The sequence below is a fragment of the Oncorhynchus gorbuscha genome, linkage group LG18 (genome assembly GCF_021184085.1).
Source record: "Oncorhynchus gorbuscha isolate QuinsamMale2020 ecotype Even-year linkage group LG18, OgorEven_v1.0, whole genome shotgun sequence".
NCBI lineage: Eukaryota > Metazoa > Chordata > Actinopteri > Salmoniformes > Salmonidae > Oncorhynchus > Oncorhynchus gorbuscha.
In genome coordinates, this window is record NC_060190.1 from 39,931,032 (window position 1) to 39,954,575 (window position 23,544).

The window sequence follows — 23,544 nt, forward strand, 5'->3', positions numbered from 1 at the left end:
AGGTACCTTGTAGTGGCATTTTAATGTGTCTCTTTCTGCTTTTTCAGTGTCTCACGCTTATCATGCATGTTTGACCTGTTGCGTACTTAGAAATGTGCCTGTTGTAGACAGACAAGGTGTCTGAGGTTTGCTCTCACGAGGTCGGGTCATCAGGAGTGGAAATATTGTCTGAACGCCCAGACTGTGGTTGCCAGGTGTTCTCCTCCTCTGCAGCCGGTCTCTGGGTATCTTTCTGTAACCCGTAGCGATAGTAGAAATATGCTGAGGGGGAAATACCTCGTCAGAGATACTGACTAAACTCCACTTTAAATCCTGTTTATCTGTAATCTCCTCACTGGAGTGAATAAACATACATTCACTTAAGATTGACTTTGTGGTCCTTAGTGGTCATTTCCACAACAATCTGGCGTCACGACCAAGGATGTGTGATTCTGTCTGAGGAAGGCATCGGTGAGGGTCTGCGAAGGAGACACCGGTGACACTCTTCATGGGAAAGTGAAGGAAATTCCTGCCCGACCAAAGACGACTAGGACCCACCCTGACTAGACCACCACTGGAGACTACCTGGGGGGAAACACCACATTCACGAATCAGAACAGGACAACCCAATGAATTTCAGTAAGTCATTTAAATGAAGTAGTGAAAATAGCATCAGGATAAATGCCTATGTTTAAAAATACATTTTTTTATTTTTAACCTTTATTTAGCTTGTTGGGGATAGGGGGCAGTATTTTCACTTTGGATTAATTGCGTGCCCATAGTGAACTGCATCCTACTCTGTCCGAGATTGCTAACATATGCATATTATTATTACAATTGGATAGAAAACACTCTGAAGTTTCTAAAACTGTTTGAGTTATGTCTGTGAGTATAACAGAACTCATAGGGTAGGCAATCTTCCAAACAGGAAGTGAAATTCTAAATGTGGGTCAAATTTGACGTCATCGCCCCTTATCTTCCAAATAAGATATGGATATGTTAGCACTTGCTACTCATTCCACTAGATGTCCTCATTCAGTAGAACGTGGAATGGAGCCTCTGGTGTGAACTTTGACTGAATGGGAGGGGAAATAGTCACTGTCTTAGCAGAATGCAATTTCCCTGTTGATGTCACCGTCGTTCCATTTGGCTGCAGATGAAAACGTATGATCCGGTTGGAATGTTATTGGATATATATGAAAATAACATCCTGAAGATTGATTCTCTACTTATTTTGACCAGTTTATTCGACCTGGAATATATCTTTTTGAAATTTTCGTCCGAGTTCTCCTGGACCAGCGTCAGCTTTTCAGAGACAATCCCCTGACATTTTCTACAAAGAATCTACCTCAAGAAAAAAGCTTCGCCCAGGTGGGTGTGACACCTACTCCCATTTCCAGCTGCACTGCTGCTTTGATTCCACCCAAGGCGATCTGTTCACCGTCTGCTCTGGCCTGTCTTTCCCTGGTACAGGTACCCCCACCACACTCCCACCTCTCTCCCAAACTTTCACTTGACTCCAGCAAACAATCATTGTTTGTGCGTGACTCTGAACTTACAATGGCAAGCCCCGAGTCGTTATATTTTTTTCTTGTTCTTTATGCTATTTGCCTCATGACTCCTGCATGCTTTGTTGACTATGAACTTGCTTGTTGATCCAACCGTGGGACAGACTATGTTTGTTCCCACACTCGGGACTCTGACTCTCTTTTGGTTACAAGGACTCTTGGCCTCCCATCCTATTCCCACCACCTCTCGCCGACTTTGTATTCATGTTACCTAATGAAATTGCTGTACAATATGATCTTTTTACCATCTAATGCACATTCAAATGTCATAGATCAACACTGCAGAGCTCTCCCTGTCCTCTGCTGTGCCCTGATTGTGTTACTGCTGATAATATCTGGAAATGTGCATGTACACCCTGGCCCATCTACTGTTGCTAGCCCCAATTCTGACTTGTGCTCTGATATCTGCTTCACTGATTTCGCTCTCGTAAAAGCCTGGATTTTCTGCACGTTAACACTAGAAGCTCAATGGATCAATTGAAAGTGTGGGCTCACAGCTCCAATCCAGATGTGTTGGTCATTACTGAGACGTGGTTAAGGAAGAATGTTTTCAACACTGATGTTAACCTGTCTGGTTATAACCTTTTTTGGCAAGACAGATCCTCCAAAGGCGGTGGAGTGGCAATCTTTACCAAGGAACACCTTCAGCGCTCGGTTGTCTCCACCAAGTCTGTCCCCAAACAATTCGATTCGCTGGTTTTAACAAATAAACTTTCAAATAGCTCTTTGTTGACTGTTGCTGCGTGTATCGTCCTCCATCAGCACCGGCCTGTACCCTACCTGCCCTGAGCTCTCTCCTGGCTCCTTATGCTAAATCTGAAATTTTCCTGCTTGGTGACCCAAACTGGGACATGCTTAAACCACCTGACCAAGTCCTTAAGCAATGGGACTCCCTAAATCTTTCTCAGATTATTACCAATCCCACAAGGTATGACTACAATTAAAAAAATACAATAGTAAGTGCCTATTAAGTGCTGAATAAAGTGACAGGGTTGATCAGGGTTGATCGTAAAACGGTTGACAATTTTATCTTAAATCAGTGATAAATCCCCTTCTGCTTGTTGTGTGCAACAGGCAGTGGTGTAAAGTACTTACGTAAAAATACTTTAGAGTACTACTTAAGTAGTTTTTCATTTTATTTAGCATCTTGAGATGGGAAAACTTTTGTTTTTTTATGAAGATGAACATGTGCTCTTTATGACAGAATGTTAAAAGTTGGTGAAATCCAAAGTTTTTTTATGACCAAGTTACACATCTCACAAGGCACCGAATTGGTGAAACGACCCACCTAATTAGCACTCACCAATTTTGCTGTGGGTGATGAATTCTGATGATGATGGTGATGATGATGAGGTTGATGATGACGATGATGATGAGGGTGTCATGCAGGTGAAAGAGGACCCAAAAGCGACTTGGCGAAAACAGAGTCTTTAATCCAGTAAAGTAATTACAAACAAAAAAACACAACTTTCACTCGAAATGACGAGGACAAACTGGAGACTCGATCTTGAACAGCAGGTGAACAGCAGGTTGCCTCGGGAAGGCACTTGAACCAGACAGACTCAGACACCTGCTCACCACGCAGCATCTGAGGAAAACACGACACGACAGGGCGATACACAAACACAGCACGGTGAATTCTAGACAAGGAACCGACAGGACAGGAACGGAACACAAAGGAAGAAATAGGGACTCTAATCAGGGGAAAGGATCGGGAACAGGTGTGGGAAGACTAAATGATTGATTAGGGGAATAGGAACAGCTGGGAGCAGGAACGGAACGATAGAGAGAAGAGAGAGCGAGAGAGTGAGAGAGGGAGGGGGAGAGAGAGGGATAGAAAGAGGGAAAGAACCTAATAAGACCAGCAGAGGGAAACGAATAGAATGGGAAGCACAGGGACAAGACAAGATAATAAATGACAAAACATGACAGTACCCCCCACTCACCGAGCGCCTCCTGGCGCACTCGAGGAGGAATCCTGGCGGCAACGGAGGAAATCATCAATGAGTGAACGGTCCAGCACGTCCCGAGACGGAACCCAACTCCTCTCCTCAGGACCGTAACCCTCCCAATCCACTAAGTATTGGTGACCCCGTCCCCGAGAACGCATGTCCATGATCTTATGTACCTTGTAAATAGGTGCGCTCTCGACAAGGACGGGAGGGGGGAGGGAAGACGAACGGGGGTGCGAAGAAAGGGCTTGACACAGGAGACATGGAAGACAGGATGGACGCGACGAAGATGTCGCGGAAGAAGCAGTCGCACAGCGACAGGATTGACGACCTGGGAGACACGGAACGGACCAATGAACCGCGGAGTCAACTTACGAGAAGCTGTCGTAAGAGGAAGGTTGCGAGTGGAAAGCCACACTCTCTGGCCGCAACAATACCTTGGACTCTTAATCCTGCGTTTATTGGCGGCTCTCACAGTCTGTGCCCTGTAACGGCAAAGTGCAGACCTCACCCTCCTCCAGGTGCGCTCACAACGTTGGACAAACGCTTGAGCGGAGGGACCGCTGGACTCGGCAAGCTGGGATGAGAACAGAGGAGGCTGGTAACCCAGACTACTCTGAAACGGAGATAACCCGGTAGCAGACGAAGGAAGCGAATTGTGAGCGTATTCTGCCCAGGGAGCTGTTCTGCCCAAGACGCAGGGTTTCTGAAAGAAAGGCTGCGTAGTATGCGACCAATCGTCTGATTGGCCCTCTCTGCTTGACCGTTAGACTGGGGATGAAACCCGGAAGAGAGACTGACGGACGCACCAATCAAACGACAGAACTCCCTCCAAAACTGTGACGTGAATTGCGGACCTCTGTCTGAAACGGCGTCTAACGGGAGGCCATGAATTCTGAATACATTCTCGATAATGATTTGTGCCGTCTCCTTAGCGGAAGGAAGTTTAGCGAGGGGAATGAAATGTGCCGCCTTAGAGAACCTATCGACAACCGTAAGAATCACAGTCTTCCCCGCAGACAAAGGCAGACCGGTAATGAAGTCTAGGGCGATGTGAGACCATGGTCGAGAAGGAATGGGGAGCGGTCTGAGACGACCGGCAGGAGGAGAGTTACCCGACTTAGTCTGCGCGCAGTCCGAACAAGCAGCCACGAAACGGCGCGTGTCACGCTCCTGAGTCGGCCACCAAAAGCGCTGGCGAATAGACGCAAGAGTGCCTCGAACACCGGGATGACCAGCTAACTTGGCAGAGTGAGCCCACTGAAGAACAGCCAGACGAGTGGAAACAGGAACGAAAAGGAGGTTACTAGGACAAGCGCGCGGCGACGCAGTGTGCGTGAGTGCTTGCTTAACCTGTCTTTCAATTCCCCAGACTGTTAACCCGACAACACGCCCATAAGGAAGAATCCCCTCGGGATCAGTAGAAGCCACAGAAGAACTAAACAGACGGGATAAGGCATCAGGCTTGGTGTTCTTGCTACCCGGACGGTAAGAAATCACAAACTCGAAACGAGCGAAAAACAACGCCCAACGAGCTTGACGGGCATTAAGTCGTTTGGCAGAACGGATGTACTCAAGGTTCTTATGGTCTGTCCAAACGACAAAAGGAACGGTCGCCCCCTCCAACCACTGTCGCCATTCGCCTAGGGCTAAGCGGATGGCGAGCAGTTCACGGTTACCCACATCATAGTTGCGCTCAGATGGCGACAGGCGATGAGAAAAATAAGCGCAAGGATGAACCTTATCGTCAGACTGGAAGCGCTGGGATAGAATGGCTCCCACGCCTACCTCTGAAGCGTCAACCTCGACAATGAATTGTCTAGTGACGTCAGGAGTAACGAGGATAGGAGCGGACGTAAAACGTTCTTTTAGAAGATCAAAAGCTCCCTGGGCGGAACCGGACCACTTAAAACACGTCTTGACAGAAGTAAGAGCTGTGAGAGGGGCAGCAACTTGACCGAAATTACGAATGAAACGCCGATAGAAATTAGCGAAACCTAAAAAGCGCTGCAACTCGACACGTGACCTTGGAACGGGCCAATCACTGACAGCTTGGACCTTAGCGGAATCCATCTGAATGCCTTCAGCGGAAATAACGGAACCGAGAAAAGTAACGGAGGAGACATGAAAAGAGCACTTCTCAGCCTTTACGTAGAGACAATTCTCTAAAAGGCGCTGTAGAACACGTCGAACGTGCTGAACATGAATCTCGAGTGACGGAGAAAAAATCAGGATATCGTCAAGATAGACAAAAACAAAGATGTTCAGCATGTCTCTCAGAACATCATTAACTAATGCCTGAAAAACAGCTGGCGCATTGGCGAGACCCGAACGGCAGAACCCGGTACTCAAAATGCCCTAACGGAGTGTTAAACGCCGTTTTCCACTCGTCCCCCTCTCTGATGCGCACGAGATGGTAAGCGTTACGAAGGTCCAACTTAGTAAAGCACCTGGCTCCCTGCAGAATCTCGAAGGCTGATGACATAAGGGGAAGCGGATAACGATTCTTAACCGTTATGTCATTCAGCCCTCGATAATCCACGCAGGGCGCAGAGTACCGTCCTTCTTCTTAACAAAAAGAACCCCGCCCCGGCCGGAGAGGAAGAAGGCACTATGGTACCGGCGTCAAGAGACACAGACAAATAATCCTCGAGAGCCTTACGTTCGGGAGCCGACAGAGAGTATAGTCTACCCCGAGGAGGAGTGGTCCCCGGAAGGAGATCAATACTACAATCATACGACCGGTGAGGAGGAAGGGAGTTGGCTCGGGACCGACTGAAGACCGTGCGCAGATCATGATATTCCTCCGGCACTCCTGTCAAATCGCCAGGTTCCTCCTGAGAAGTAGGGACAGAAGAAACGGGAGGGATGGCAGACATTAAACACTTCACATGACAAGAAACGTTCCAGGATAGGATAGAATTACTAGACCAATTAATAGAAGGATTATGACATACTAGCCAGGGATGACCCAAAACAACAGGTGTAAACGGTGAACGGAAAATCAAAAAAGAAATAGTCTCACTGTGGTTACCAGATACTGTGAGGGTTAAAGGTAGTGTCTCAAATCTGATACTGGGAAGATGACTACCATCTAAGGCGAACATGGGCGTAGGCTTCTCTAACTCTCTGAAAGGAATGTCATGTTTCCGAACCCATGCTTCGTCCATGAAACAACCCTCAGCCCCAGAGTCTATCAAGGCACTACATGTAGCACCCGAACCGGTCCAGCGTAGATGGACCGACAAAGTAGTGCAGGATTTTGATGGAGAGACTTGAGTAGTTGCGCTCACCTGTAGCCCTCCGCTTACAGATGAGCTCTGGCTTTTACTGGACATGAATTAACAAAATGTCCAGCAACTCCGCAATAGAGACACAGGCGGTTGGTGATCCTCCGTTCCCTCTCTTTAGTCGAGATGCGAATCCCTCCCAGCTGCATGGGCTCAGTCTCTGAGCCAGAGGAGGGAGATGGTTGCGATGCGGAGCAGGGAAACACCGTTGATGCGAGCTCTCTTCCACGAGCCCGGTGACGAAGATCTACCCGTCGTTCTATGCGGATGGCGAGAGCAATCAAAGAGTCCACATCTGAAGGAACCTCCCGGGAGAGAATCTCATCCTTAACCACTGCGTGGAGTCCCTCCAGAAAACGAGCGAGCAGCGCCGGCTCGTTCCACTCACTAGAGGCAGCAAGAGTGCGAAACTCAATAGAATAATCCGTTATGGACCGTTCACCTTGGCATAAGGAAGCCAGGGCCCTAGAAGCCTCCCTACCAAAAACTGAACGGTCAAAAACCCGAATCATCTCCTCTTTAAAGTTCTGGAACTTGTTAGAGCAATCAGCCCTTGCCTCCCAGATAGCTGTGCCCCATTCTCGAGCCCGGCCAGTAAGGAGTGAAATGACGTAAGCAACCCGAGCTCTCTCTCTAGAGTATGTGTTGGGTTGGAGAGAGAACACAATCTCACACTGCGTGAGAAAGGAGCGGCACTCAGTGGGCTGCCCGGAGTAGCAAGGTGGGTTATTAACCCTAGGTTCTGGAGGCTCGGCAGGCCAGGAAGTAACAGGTGGCACGAGACGTAGACTCTGGAACTGTCCAGAGAGGTCGGAGACCTGAGCGGCCAGGTTCTCCACGGCATGGCGAGCAGCAGACAATTCCTGCTCGTGTCTGCCGAGCATGGCTCCTTGGATCTTGACGGCAGTGTAACGAGCGTCTGAAGTCGCTGGGTCCATTCCTTGGTCGGTTCCTTCTGTCATGCAGGTGAAAGAGGACCCAAAAGCGACTTGGCGAAAACAGAGTCTTTAATCCAGTAAAGTAATTACAAACAAAAAAACACAACTTTCACTCGAAATGACGAGGACAAACTGGAGACTCGATCTTGAACAGCAGGTGAACAGCAGGTTGCCTCGGGAAGGCACTTGAACCAGACAGACTCAGACACCTGCTCACCACGCAGCATCTGAGGAAAACACGACACGACAGGGCGATACACAAACACAGCACGGTGAATTCTAGACAAGGAACCGACAGGACAGGAACGGAACACAAAGGAAGAAATAGGGACTCTAATCAGGGGAAAGGATCGGGAACAGGTGTGGGAAGACTAAATGATTGATTAGGGGAATAGGAACAGCTGGGAGCAGGAACGGAACGATAGAGAGAAGAGAGAGCGAGAGAGTGAGAGAGGGAGGGGGAGAGAGAGGGATAGAAAGAGGGAAAGAACCTAATAAGACCAGCAGAGGGAAACGAATAGAATGGGAAGCACAGGGACAAGACAAGATAATAAATGACAAAACATGACAGAGGGTGATGAGGTTGATGATGACGATTATGATGGTGATGATTATGATGATCGTCATGATGATGATTATGATAATGATTGTCATAATGATGAGGGTGACGATGATCATGATAGTGATGATGATTGTGATGATTATGATGATGATGCGTGTCATGATAATGATTATGATAATGGCGATGATGATTGTCGTAATGATGATTATGATGATGGATGATGATGATTAGGATGGTGATGATGATGGTCATGATGATGATGGTGATGATGATTATGATGGTGATAATGATTATGATGATGATGATGCTTGTCGTGATAATGATTATGATGATGGTGATGATGATTGTCGTAATGATGATTGTGATGATGGATGATGATGATTAGGATGGTGATGATGATGATGGTGATGATGATGGTGATGATGAGAATTGTCATGATGATTATGATGGTGATAATGATTATGATGATGATGGTTGCTGCTGCCCCTCTGGTCAGACGTCTGACCTGGTCTCAAGCATCAATTTTGCCTGTTCATTTATGAAAAGGTTATATCTACACACACACTGTTGTCCTTGAAGATGGCATAACAGAATGAATAATAATGAATCAAGCTTTGTTCAATTTTATATTTGTGATGATACAATATAGAATGTACCACATAATAATAAGGTTGATTTACATTTATTTCCCCATCCCAGAGTAAGGTGCCATCATGACAACTGACACAGAGATTGTGGTCTTTAGCCCAACGACCATTTGCCACTGGAAGCCAGAAAGGGAAAGAGTTTTGGCCCAGGCTGCTCTCTTTGATGCCAAAATAGCTTTCTTTGTGGTTGAGCCCAAAGAAATGCACCTCAAAAGAGTTCACCAGGGTGAAGAGGGTGGCAAAGCCACTGTCAAAACTATTTGTGGGCAAGTAAGTATGGCCACCTTATGTGTTTTAATAACTAGCAAGCATTAATGTTGTAAAAATGAAGCACTGACTCTGTGATCATACTATAGAAAGAATACCTAATAAACTGTATACATGATAGTAACATAATAAATGTTCATTTTCTTTCTGTCACAGACCATCACTGTAAAGGAGCATGATATACACCCCATGAACCCTCCAATGCATGATATAAATGAGGACATGGCCATGATTACCCACCTCAGTGAGCCCACTGTGCTGTATAACCTCAAAGAGCGTTATGTTAAATGTGAGTTTAAGGCCAGGCACCACAGGCTAATAGGGATTTTTTTCTTTACTCTCATCAGACTGAAACTTTACCAGTGGAAAGTATAGATAAATACAAGATATTAATGTATTCCAACTTTTATTTATAAAAAATATATATATATGCAATGAGGCAAACCATCTTTAAATATGCGCTAATTTGCATATTACAAGAATCTGTTTTAACACATTGCTTCAAGGCAGAATGTTTTTGTTTTGTTTTATTGCAATACGACACTCAATGGACAGACTTTTACAGATCAGTTCATCAAAATATTGTCATGTCATGGAATTATTTAAAAAACACTATTCACATGTATGATGGATGCATATTTGCATATATTTACACATAAAATGACACTTCAAATCAAAACGACACAAGTTATAAAAAAAAACCTCTGTAAAAATCTGACTATAAGACCTAAGAACCCGTTTGTGGAATAATGGGAATGAACATCCTTTGAAGGCTGAGAAAAATGAATTGGCGCCCTGGGATCATGTCATTTTGAGAAAATGGCCGATAAAGATAGGCTAATGCAATGAAAATGTACTTTCCATAAATATGACCATTTATGTCACATTAAACTTCTATTCATATATCACTTCTAAACTGACAAATAAACATGAATTATATATAATTACAAATACATTAGCACGTTTAACACATTTGTTTCAAACAATAGAGCATATGCTTTGAATACTGGTCTGATAGGCAAATATGCAGTTTTGGGCAAATTCGCATATCACTTTGCTCAATTTGTTACATACAAGGATTTTCTATGGCTGTTGAAACGTGCAGAACAGCTATGCCTGTCCCATATGTAAGGCCCCTTTGAGTTGTTACTGTTGACGCTTCACTCTCTTGACTGTGTATTAGGACCTGCGCCTACGCTTGGCACACTCCATTGAAGCAGCATCAGCTCTCACAACTCCTCTCTGATTGCTCCAGTGTCACCAAAGTTCGGTCAAGCCACAATTTGTTCATCACATTCGTTATAGCAGTGGCTCCCTCATTGAACGTGGCTACTGCCATACTGGCTGCTCCGTCAATGCGGCTTTTGGGGCATCGCGACCATATTACCGAGTTCAGACATTCATTTGCATTCTGGGTTCCTCCGTGCTACATTCTTTTGAGGGCATTATAATTTGGCATCCTAGGATATACAGGTACCATTTTCTGTGCAGCCTCTCTATTAAAGAATGTATGGCCTCCAAGGTTTTTGTGACAGGGTGGATCTTCACCATTTTCTATGGCTCGCTGGTACCAGCACCAATAGACACACCTGTCCCGTAGTTGGAAGTGAATCCTCTCTTGTGCCAAGCACCATCAAAGGATACATGGATGTCTATGATGACATCCTCATCGTCCTTCAGCAACTCTGCTCTGTCTGGGTCTATATCTGCGTATGCTCTTCTAATTATCTTTGCAGCGCTTTCCATTGACTGTAGCCCTCTGAATCTCTGCAACTAAAGTGAAGTGTGTGGGGGGTACTTATTATGTCTGTCGACATTACTGTCACGCCTTGGTTAATATGTTTTGCGTTTTCGTTATATATTTTGGTCAGGCAAGGGTGTGACATGGGTTTATGTGTTGGGTTCGTATTGGGGTTTTATTAGCATTGGGATTGTGTATGATTAGTGGTGTGTCTAGTTAGGCTTGGCTGCCTGAGGCGGTTCTCAATTGGAGTCAGGTGATTCTCGTTGTCTCGGATTGGGAACCGTATTTAGGTAGCCTGAGTTCGCTTTGTATTTCGTGGGTGTTTGTTCCTGTCTCTGTGTTGTAGTCACCAGATAGGCTGTAATTAGTTTCACGTTCCGTTCTGTTGTTTTTTGTATTTAGTATTGAGTTATTTCATGTACCGCGATTCTTTCATTAAAGTCATGAGTAACCTACACGCTGCATTTCGGTCCGACTCTCTTCTTTCAACAGACGAACGCCGTTACAATTACAGACAAAACTGCAGGACTAAATATCAGCATGTTACACGATGTAAATATTAGCATATCAGCATTGTATTTACTTTATGTAAAGCTAATTTCTCGCTAATCACATTAGGCTACAGCCCTATGACACTGTAGGCCTATGTGACAGTCTCATGGTATAGTTATGGTTTCCTATCACTCTGTTTTGTTAACATTGAATACATTTCATGGAGCAAGGAAATACATATTATTTTACACAGCAAGTCACCTGACAATAATGGGCTACTCTCCATTTTTATTTACCGGTCATTCTCCTGTCATGTCTCTGATATGAGCTGAGAAGCAAGGCAGGAATCCCTAGGATTTTGCTTATTCTCTTTAGGGCTGCATAACCAAGTCCAAGTTTGTGGGCTAGAACTTGGACTTCAATGAGATGGAGATTCAGTTGAGTCATGCCAACCGCCAGGAAGCTGCACGCCAGAAACAGATGAAGAACTTTCAGTGAGCGTTCAAGGTATACTTTAGTTTATCATGGAGTAGGAATAACCTGATGATGGCTGAGATTGAAGAACTGAGGGCTGCACTGGAGCAGACAGAGAGAGGCCGCAAAGTGGCCGAACAGGAGCTGGTTGATGCCAGTGAGCGCGTGGGACTGCTGCACTCCAAGGTAAAGTCTACAAAATGCCCAATTAAAGATGTGCTTCCCATGTATTACTTTTAACATAAGCACGTTATCATAACTTGTTTCGAACATAAGCCTCATAAACACCAAAAAGAAGCTGGAGGTTGACCTTACTCAGGTCCAAGGTGAAATGGAAGACACTGTCCAGGAAGCAAGAAATGCAGAGGAGAAGGCCAAGAAGGCTATTACTGATGTGAGTCTACATACATTACATAACTATAAGTAGACTAGGATAGTCGTCTTGGCCATTAATGTCTCATTATTTGTCAGCACAATCAAGTTTCCCCAACAAGTGTGTGTAACAATGCCATCTTCGTTTGGAGCCAAACATTGCCAGTGCTATAATTATGTGCACATTAAGGACATTACTTTCATTTCGCAGTAATCGAGCCTGAAGAAGAAGGAGCAGGACACCAGCTCTCACCTGGAGAGGATGAAGAAGAACCTGGAGGTCACAGTGAAGGACCTGCAGCACCGTCTGGATGAGGCTGAGAATCTGGCCATGAAGGGCGGAAAGAAGCAACTCCAGAAACTGCAGGCTAGGGTAAACTCCTTAACTATGTATAGTTCATTAATTTGAAAGAAAGTCGACTCCATAATTGAAAAAGGCAACACTTTAGTTATAATTGAGTATTACCATCCCATCTGAGAACAAAACACACAAGTCTTCTATTTCAGGTTTGTGAGCTGGAAGGTGAAGTTGACGCTGAACAGAGACATGGATGCTATCACAGGGGTCTGCAAATATGAGGGAAGAGTCAAGGAGCTCACATACCAGGTTAAGATTTTTTTCTTAGTAATTAAAATAATAGTCTATTTATAAAGCTACACATGATACAATACCTACAGTATATTATTTTACAACCTACAGACTGAAGAGGACAAGAAAAATGTGAACTGGCTCCAGGATCTGGTTGACATGCTGAGGATGCCGTAAGTACACTACTTGGTTGACTTGACATCTTGCTTTATTGAGATTTATTTATGTAGTGTTACAAGGTGCAGAAACTTTGGCATTAGTGTATTAGTCTTTGTTTTAGCTGTATCGTATAAGGGACAATCACTATAAGTAGTTTCAATATATATCAGTGATGTTTCTGCAATTGAAATTATTGGGATTATTTGAATTATGTATTATTTCAAAATACAATCCTTGAGAACTAACAATCACCTAAATAAAAGCTAGGCAGTCAGAGAATATAGAAAATTCCTAAAATATTGAATTTAGCAGTATTGCTTTTGTTATTATGTTTGACCAAAGGAACACATCATTAGCCATGGCAAAATTCACAGATTTGAAGTAAATTAGCTTTAAACTGCAACATTCTCTCTGAGCTCCATAGCAAAATGTTTAGAATTACAGGAAATTGGATTAAAAATGCTAAAATCTCTCTTCACCACCGCTTAGGTGCTTTTAGCAATGCTAGTATGTACACACTAACATCGTGGGAATTAGCTTGCAAAAAAACGGAATTGTCCGCTGGAAGTTAAATAAAATTGCATTTCCACTTACTATTGATTGTCAATAGTAGGGGGGAATGTGAAGAAAAAAATAACATTAACAGAATGTACAATTAAACAGAATTTCTAAGGGTGGGTCTGTTGTCGACCTATGCAGTATACAACAGCGAGCTCAGTTCCTCTCTACCTCATGTCAAAATAAGTCCCCCACAAGTTATTGCTTTATTGTGCAGGCATGGAGCACGTGCAGGGCTTATTTTGACATGAGGTAAGCAGAGAGGAAGTGGTTCTACAACAGACCCAAGTTTGGAAAGTCTGTTTAATTTATGTTCTATTCAATGATTTTTCTCAATTGTTCTCAATTTCCCCCCTGCATAAGGACCAAGCCTACAGACAATCAACAGAGTAAGTTCAAATGTTATTTTATTTCTGTTTTTTTAGCAAGCTAATTCCCAGCACCACTAGTTTTTTAAATACGAGCGGTACTAAAAGCAGAATAGGGGCTGCTAAATTTTTTTTTTTTTAAATTCAGTCACACTAACCGGCTGACCGCGCCCATTGTCATGACCCCTGCCATGGCCTTTTATATTCCGGAAGAAAAAAAACCTGTATAAAATATAAACTCCTTCCTTTCATTGTAATGCATGCATGAGTCTCAATAAATAAATAACAAAATAGTGTAGTTATGGTACCAGATCTGTCAATCAATCACACACACTCATTACTTTGAGTCTATCATTCAGTTATTCTACATGACTTTAAATGTTTTATTTTAATTTTAATGTTATTTTATTTACATTATATGAATATTAAATAGTGTTTTGACACCCCTACAGGAAGAGCAGGCCAACACTCACCTGTCCAGGTACAGGAAGGTGCAGCATGAGCTGGAGGAAGCTCAGGAGCGTGCCGACAGTCACAGGTCAACAAAATGAGAGCAAAGAGTTGTGAAGTTGGCAAGGTATAATCAAATATTTTGTTCTCCGATTTCCTTAGATATGTCGACTTTAATGAACCCAGATTACAGATGAATGATGTGCAACTACATATAAAATAAACAAAAAATACATTATCCTTTTTCTTGTTAATCCATTTAGGGAAAAGAAGCTGAAAAATTAAGTGCAGCCCTGAAGAGAGACATCAACAAGGAGTCATACAATATGAGTTCCCGATGAAATGTTCTCGTATAAAATAGTCATTCAATAAAGTGAGCTGACAAAGCCTGTAAATCTCCTTGTTTTTGTGATTTCTTCTTATCATTATGCTGCAATAACTTATCGTATTGATAGTTCATGTTTTGTTTTAGCTAATGGGTTGTGTACTTGTATGCAATCTTCCCTTATACTTTCTATAATGTTTATAAGTTGTGAAAAAAAACATGGTTTTAAGGGTTTAAGGATAGGCAACACACCCCATAAAAATTCTCAGTGGGAGAATCTCAAATGGTTTTCCTCACCTCACCTCCTTCCTCTCTCTGGAAACAAATGCCTTTGCATGAAATGAGACTCCTCCTCTGCTCACGAGTCATCAGGTAAATTATGTTTACAGGGGTGGAATCCCAAAATAAATGTGTAAAGTGATAAAAACAAATGTAGCTAGTTGTGCAAGATATGTTATAGATAAAATGATAAGTAGAGAATAATTTTAAAAAATGTGGATTATAAAACCATTCCACGCTACCTGCCCCAAGGATTATTTTGTGCATTCATCTGTCAAAGAATTCATTCATTCTCCTCGATCCTCAGTTTCCAGGTCATGGAGGAGAGGAGAACGGAGGAGTCTGGGAGAGCACAGACATTTTACAATTGGGAATGTCCCATAATGTACGGAAATGCTTAGACTTTCCTTGGCTAATGACAAAACCAAAAATGGAGCACAATGCCTGAAAGACGGGTTTGCTCGATCAACTATTACATCAGACTTCTCAAAGCCATATGTGAGATGTTCTGGGCTCTATTTTGTAGATTTCGATTACACTGAAGTAATATAGAAAATTCCTATCAAATATATTGGCTTATAATTTGTTATATATTTCACTGCATTCAATACCAAATGACTATTGATACTCACACACAATTCAATAGTTAAAACTTATCCATTGATCTAGGCCTGAAGAGAACGTTTTGATTTAACCAACCGCTCCCAATGATGGATTCGATGTACATAACTTTATAGATAACGACAATGTCTATTACTAAAAGATAAACTTCACCTCTTTACTAAAGGTGAGAGACAAGCATGAAATTCTATGTGCTTTTTGTTTTACTTAAACTTGTCGCCTGCCTTCGCGCCTCGCCTTTGGGAAAACGACTCAGATAGTTTGGACGCAGATATGAGCATCAAGTCTCATCTACAGATGTCTGTTTACAGACACGCAATCACAAGGGTGTGGTACTGTTGATGTCAACGTCAGCGATCTTCAGGTCGGAAAGTCGGAGCTCTAGAAATAGTTGGAATACCGAGTTGGATAACCGTTCAAATAGATTTTTCCCAGTCGGAGCAGTTTTTACCCCCCGAGAACCCAGTTGTTTGGAACGCACTTGAGTCGGGAAGTAGGAGCTTTTTGATTACCCAGTTGTTCTGAACGCAACATCAGTCCACTTTCCTCTCACCCCCCAACAAGTGTGTTTTTCATCCTAACAAGAGCCAGTTTCTACGCAACTTGGCCATACTTGGCATCCTGGGAGTGGCGGTTATTTCAATATGGCGGCAGCAAAGGATGGAAATAACAACTCAGGATTTTGGGGGACTAATGACAGTATCCTTTTACATGGTGTCCAGAGAAGACATCCCCCCGTATAGGAAACGTTTTGAAGTCGAAATTGTCAGTATGCTTTCGATGACGGTAGGATACGTTTTTATTAACAAGTCTGTGGAGTTGGTATGAAGCTAACGTTAGCTAGCTGTTATGCATACACATCGCTAACTAGATGTAATTAGCTTGCTTACTAGTTGTGGAGCCTTTCTAGCTAACGTTAACTAGCTAGCTAGGGGTTCCTCACCTGGCTGGAAAACTATCATAGCTAGCTAGTTTGTTTGCTATGGCCGGGGATGTTAAATACCATGTTAGCAAGCTAACTGTAACTAGTTAACGGTAGCCGGATTCTCATGGGAAGTTAGCTATTCCTTAACGTACCATGTTCAAATCAAGCCTTACCAGCTAGCTGGCTATAAAGTTATCAACACACGCCAGGAATTTGATGAACCCACTTCAGTAGCTTGCAACATCAACATGGTGCTTTTTTTTATTGAAGTGAGGGTCTTGTTAGAGACCAAATATATTTTCATAATTAAATTCACACAGCATCAGATGAAGACCAACCTGTGGTGTTAATTCCGGGTGAGGACATTATTAGACTTTTCAAAGCCATATGTGAGATGTTCTGACCTTTTCCTATTGCTGACTGCTAACGCTACTTTATTTATCACCATGTCTCTCGCTCTCTCAGGAGTCAGCAGAGAGGGACACTTGCGGACAGCCTTTAAGTCAGAATCAGGCACCAGCAGCAGTGAGAGAAAGGTGAAGATGAGGGCCAATTATAGTAGTGAGATCCGAAGACAGGCTCCAATGAGCCGGGGCAATAAGAAGCAAGGCCAGCGTCTTTCCCTGTCCTCGATGGGTAGAGGGCAGCTCCAGGCCACCCCTGCACCTACAGTCCCACCCCCCAACCCAGCCACCCAGCAGCATCTCCTCACCACTCCACAGGTAGGTCTGCCAAGAAGGGCCACTCCATCAACACCAACTAGTTATTAGCTATTATAAACTGGGTGGTTCGAGCCATGAATGCTGATTGGCTGACAACCGTGGTATATCAAAACACATATTTTTACTGCTCTAATTAAATTAGTAAACTGTTTATAATAGAAATAAGGCACCCTAGGAATTTGTGATATATGGCCGGTATACCACGGCTAAGGTCTGTGTCCAGGCACTCTGCGTTGTGTGTAAGAACAGACCTTAGCTGTGGTATATTGCTTAAATAACCTCTCCAGTCTGACAGGGGCACATGCAAACACAAAGCCTGGGTACTACACAGCTATTTCTGATTGACTCCAGCCATTTATACATAATTGAAATGTACTTAGGCCTACTCCCAAGCCCACCCTCTTTTCTCAGATTTGCAATGTTTTTCTGATGCTGATCACAATCCTGATTCATTAGTGCTAACTAATTTGTGAAATAGGCTGACATAGACTGAAATACAACAGGCTAGTAACACATAGAATGTCAATATACCGTACTGTTGTGCAATGCTTGCCAAAAAAATGGTCTCTCTTTTGTTCTGATTTAAGGCTTTCTATTTTGTGATAAATTAAATATCCTACATTACATGGTCAAAAGTATGTGGACACCTGCTTGTCAAACATCACATTCCAAAATCATGGCCAATAATATGGAGTTGGTCCCCCCTTTGCTGCTGTAACAGCTTCCACTCTTCTGGGAAAGCTTTCCACTAGATGTTGAACTTTGCTGCAGGGATTTGCTTCCATTCAGCCACAAAAGCACATTAGTAAGGTCAGGCACTGATGTTGGGCGATTAGGCCTGGCTCACAGAAGGCATTCCAATTCATCCTAAAGGTGTTTGATGGGGTTGAGGTCAGGGCTCTGTGCAGGCCAGTAAAGTTCTTCCACACCGATCTTGTCAAACCATTTCTGTATGGACCTCGCTTTGTGCACAGGAGCATTGTCCTGCTGAAACAGGAAAGGGCCTTCCCCAAACTGTTGCCAAAAAGTTGAAAGCACAGAATTGTCTAAAACAGTGTTTCCCAACGCTGGTCCTTGATTACCCCCAACAGTACAGTTTCGTTATAGCGCTTGACAAACGCACCTCATTCAACTCATTGAGGGCTTGATGATTATTTGACCAATTGAATCAGGTGTGCTTGTCCAAGGTTACAATAAAACATCTGTACTGTTGGGAGTAATCGAGGACCAGGGTTGGGAACACTAGTCTAGAATGTCATTGTATGCTGTAGCGTTAAGATTTTCCTTCTCTGGAACTAAGGGGTCTAGCCTGAGCCATGAAAAACAGCCCAAGACCATTATTCCTCCTCCACCAAACTTTACAGTTGGCACTATGCATTCGGGAAGGTAGCATTCTCCTGGCATCATCCAAACCAAGATTTGTCTGTCGGACTGCCAGATGGTGAAGCATTAGTCATCACTTCAGAGAATGCATTTCCACTGCTCCAGAGTCCAATGAAGGCGAGCTTTACACCACTCCAGCCGGCGCTTCGCATCGCGCATGGTCATTTTAGGCTTGTGTGTGTGGCTGCTTGGTCATGGAAACTCATTTAAGAAGCTCCCGACGAACAGTTCTTGTGCTGATGTTGCTTCCAGAGGCAGTTTGGAACTTGCTAGTGTGTTGCAACCAAGGACAGACAGGAGACTCAGAAATCTTGGCGGTCACTTTCTATGAGCTTGTGAGGTCTACCACTTCGCTACTGAGCCGTTGTTGCTCCTAGATGTTTCCACTTCACAGTAACAGCACTTACAGTTAACCGGGGCAGCTCTAGCAGGGCAGAAATGGGACAAACTGACTGAATCCAATGACGGTGCCACGTTGAAAGTCACTGAGCTCTTCCGTATGTGCCATTCTACTGCCAATGTTCGTCTATGGAGATTGCATGGCTGTCTGATCGATTTTATACACCTGTCAGCAATGGGTGGGACTGAAATAGCTGAATCCACTAATTTGAATGTGTGTCCACATACTTCTGCATATTTTGTATTTTGTTCAGGCGATCTCTGAAGTGACCCAGGCTACGAACAGGACCTCTCTGAAGGACCTCTGTCCCCAGGATAAGCGGCGCATCGCCAACCTCATCCAGGAGCTGGCCAGGTAACTGCTCATCCAACATAAGTGTCTGTATTTGGCAGGGATTTGGGATTTTTAGGTGTGTGGATTTTCTCAAGAATTAAGTTAATGTACACAGTCTGCTATAATCCCTGACCCTCCATCTCTTCTTACCTAGAGTGAGTGAAGAGAAGGAGTCGTCGGTACAGAGGCTGAGGGACGAACAGGAGACCTTTGAGCGCAAAATCCTACAGCTTGAGCAGCAGAACCAGCTCATTGTACAGGAGAGAGAGAGTATCCTTTTCCCCATGGACGCACACGGATATACACACACACACACATCAAGGTCGTCTCTTAATGACATTGTCAGCCCTGTGGTGTCATTGTCTGTCTGAGGTATCCTCAACCCCCGTCCTTGAGGCCTGCCGTGCCTGCTGATGTTTTCTTGCTTTCCCGGACTTGTATCAGTCAATGATTTATAAGACAGCCATGAGTGGGCAGCAGGTAGGCTAGTGGTTAGAGAGTTGGACTAGTAACCGAAAGGTTGCAAGATCGAATCCCCGAGGTGACAAGGTAAAAATCTGTCGTTCTACCCATGAACAAGGCACTGTACCTCGGCCGTCATTGAAAATAATAATGTTCTTAACTGACTTGCCTAATTAAATAAAGGTAAAAAAAGAGGACCCTCAGACACTGCAGCCCTACTATGCCACTGAAGAATTTAAGGCTCTTCCTGTATTCTGGCAGCAGGGGGCAGCATTGCCTAGGGCTTGATATCACCACTGCCAACCTCAGTGTCTGCCAGATACTCCATGAGCGTTATAACATTCACACGTACCTTCATTCCCCCCTGCTTTTTCACGATTTTGCTTCTTGGCCACATCTTGACATTTAATATGACATTTGCACTCTGTCTGAGATCACTGTGGATTACGTTGTTTGAAACCATTACCGTCTATGACGTTTTACCTTGTGGGACTGTGGCATTTGCTCTTGTCTCATGTTTTAGTAATCATGCACTGAATTTTGTCATATCTTACCTTTTTCCTGACGTGTCAAAGGCTTTCAGATGCAACACTACCAGTTAATTCTAAACAAGCTAACTGTCGCTTGGCATGACCTGGCAGCATTCCTGTAATTCCAGCAGCATCCCAGAATTACTCTGTTTCCTCCCCTTTTGCATCCCACCCCTCCTGTCGTCCTCCTTAACGATTCCGCTCAGGTCAAACCGACGTGGGGAGAGCCGTCAATTTAGGGGGGGGAAACACAGCGAAATATGAAGAGTAATCGTTGGCTGGTAAATTGCACAATTGGCAGCGGAGCTGGGAAATTAGGAAAGCACAACTCAATTAAAGGCACTTAGGCTGCGAGACCTGGCATTTATACTAAACTTCCAAACTCCATTAAAACGGAATTTGAGCTGGAAAAACTCTGATTAAAGCACCTCGATGGGATAACCAGTCTTTTAAAGCGCACACACAGTTGTCAAGAGACTTCTGAGACGTAGGGTTCTGGACTGATATTTTTAAGGTTAAGGAGACACCAAAGGCAAACGGGCTAAAGGGAGACTTGTAAAGTCTAATTCCATTACACCCTCTGCCTCACCTTCAGTCTTATCTACCAAGAGCCAGGTTATCAAGGGGAGGATGTATATCTCTCTGTCTAAAGACTTGAGATGAGAGAAAAGCAATTCTTGTTGAAATGTTTTCTGTCAGGATGATTTTGAAGCTCAAGTGCTGAATGAAATCTAGGATTTGAATAAGGTTGTGTTTGGTTGTTTCCCCTTGGCATGTTGTTTTGGGGAGGTTAAAAGCTAAATGTCATTTCTGAGTCTGCTCCACATATCACATCATTTTTTTTCATCACCCTTGGAAGTTAATTCGGCGACTTTTATACCACTGCTGTGGTTGAAATATTAAGTGACACTACCCTCCTCCCTTAGGCAATGGATAAAGGGCTAAACTTTGAGTTTACTTTGTTCTTATTGTATTTATGTTAGACCTTTAATACCATCAAAAGACAGTCAACTTTGGGCTATAGCGCTTGATGCAGCTATTTATTTGGTTGGTTGCTTGTAAACCGATTTGTCCTCGCCAGGAACATAAAGTTATGCTAACTGTCCCCTTCCATCAATTCTTCATCACCAGGCCCTACACACACACACACACACACACACTGAAAGAGAGAGACTGCATACACACTCATTCACACACCCAGTCGATTTGGCACAGAGCTCATAAGGCAGGTTTTAAAATATTCCTTTCCTGTGCAAATTTGTTTCACCTTAAGGTGGATTTCATTATTTTATTTGTGCACGGCCTGACAGGGTGAGTGAATCATTTTGACAGGCATTGTCTGAAGCCTCGATTGCAAACTCTTGATTTTGTATATTTTTGGTTTAAGGAGCGTAGAAATTGAAGCTTTGATTGGCTCATGGCCAAGACTCAGAGAAGCGGTTTTACTGTTTTCGGTGTGTGAAGAGATCCTTATCAATTGCACTTCAGTCGCCCCTATAGATTACCAGGCATTGAGCGTCAGGGCTGCTTTGACCCATCAACCTTTTTAATGTAAGTGTGTTTAAGCTCCCACACTCTAGTTAGGTGGTTGTGATGACTTTTGGTTGGAGCATGATGCTTGCAATACTAGATTTGTGTGGGTTACTTCGACTCCTTTTGAATAAAAGGAATCTGATGATAACCCAGAGGATATTATACTACCAACATTAAAGGGATAGTTCACCCAAATTACGCTTTATTTTTTTTAGCAGTCTATGGACAAGGTATGACAGCAATCCATGCTTTGGTTTAGTTTCCAAATGCTAATGTTTTAGTATTTATGGCACGAATCCCGTTCAAGTCATGGGACCGATATTAGTATTTTTCGCGCTTCATGTTCAAATCGTCTATACGTGACTTGAGCTTCACGGGTAAACTTTCGAATGATTTGGACATGATGAAAATCTAATATCGGTCTCATGACTTGATTCGGATTTGTGCCACAAATGCTCAAACATTTGGAAACAGTGCCAGGGAAACTAAACTAAAACATTGATTACTGTCATACTTTTTCCATAGACTGCTTGCATGTTTAAGGAAACCAATATGGCATTTTTTATTTATTTTCTGATCTATCCCCATAATCCATTGACATGGAAATTGCCCCTGAAGTGTTTGGTCGATTCTGTCAAATTTTGTCATGACTGAATTCCGTCATCACATTATATTTGTCACATGCGCCTAATACAACAGGTGTAGATCTGAAATGCTTACTTACAAGCCCTTAACCAACAATGCAGTTTTATGAAAAATAAGAGTCAAGAATTTTAACTAAATAAACTAAAGTTAAAAATAAGAGCAACATCGGTACAGAGTCAATGTGCGGGGGTACCCGTTAGCCGTGCCCGAGCGAACAGTCAGACTATGGTGGCTGGAGTCTATGGCAATTTTAAGGGCCTTTGACACCACCTGGTATAGAGGTCCTGGATGGCTGGAAGCTTGACCCGAGTGATATACTGGGCCGTACACACTACCCTCTGTAGCGCCTTGCAGTCCGTAGAGTGTTTATGAAAGAAGCCTTTCTCTTCCCATGCTCTGTTTCATTTCCCAGGCTTGGTTGAACTCATCCGACACCAAAGTGTTTTCTCTTAGCGTATCTTCATTATGGCTTCACTTTGAAAACTTTTAATTTGCTCCCAAATCGAGGACTTTTAAAAGGTGATGTGTTGAGAAAGTCATCAGCCTGGGGCTATTGCCCATCCATAAAAGGATATGGCCTGCAGCAGGGAGGTTTATGGGTATTGGTTGGTAGGAGTGTGTTTGGGACTGTGTGTACCCATCTTGAGGAGTGACTAGAGGTGGTAATGTGTTATTGTTGGTGCAATGCAAATTATCTGTGGGTCTACCTACAGTGCATTCGGAAAGTATTCAGACCCCTTGACTTTTCCCACATTTTGTTACGTTACAGCCTTATTCTAAAATTGATTTTGTTATTTTTTTATCCTCATCAATCTACACACTACCCCATAATGACAAAGCAAAAACAGGTTTTCTGAAATGTTTGCACATTTATAACAGAATAGAAATACCTTTATTAACTTAAGTATTCAGACCCTTTGCTAAGAGATTTGAGTTTGAGCTCTGGCGCATCCTGTTTCCATGGATCATCCTTGATG

General features: G+C 43.5%; 1 protein-coding gene and 1 pseudogene across 5 annotated transcripts in view; both read left to right on the forward strand.

Moving 5' to 3' along the window:
• The first annotated feature begins 11,865 nt into the window (after positions 1-11,865).
• LOC124004155 lies at positions 11,866-13,051 on the forward strand (annotated as a pseudogene).
• Positions 13,052-15,486: 2,435 nt separating this feature from the next.
• Positions 15,487-23,544, forward strand: part of kiaa1328 (KIAA1328 ortholog) — a 32,111-nt gene continuing 24,053 nt past the window's right edge. The window contains exons 1-5 of one of the 5 annotated variants that reach the window (XM_046313100.1): positions 15,487-16,333; positions 16,880-16,915; positions 17,025-17,281; positions 19,318-19,418; positions 19,552-19,667. In XM_046313100.1, the coding sequence (XP_046169056.1) occupies positions 16,279-16,333; positions 16,880-16,915; positions 17,025-17,281; positions 19,318-19,418; positions 19,552-19,667 (565 nt within the window). In that variant the 5' untranslated portion in view covers positions 15,487-16,278. Of the gene's footprint in view, positions 16,421-16,726; positions 16,916-17,024; positions 17,282-19,317; positions 19,419-19,551; positions 19,668-23,544 lie in introns of all 5 variants that reach the window. The other 4 variants (XM_046313101.1, XM_046313104.1, XM_046313103.1 and 1 more) reach the window with 4 other exon arrangements.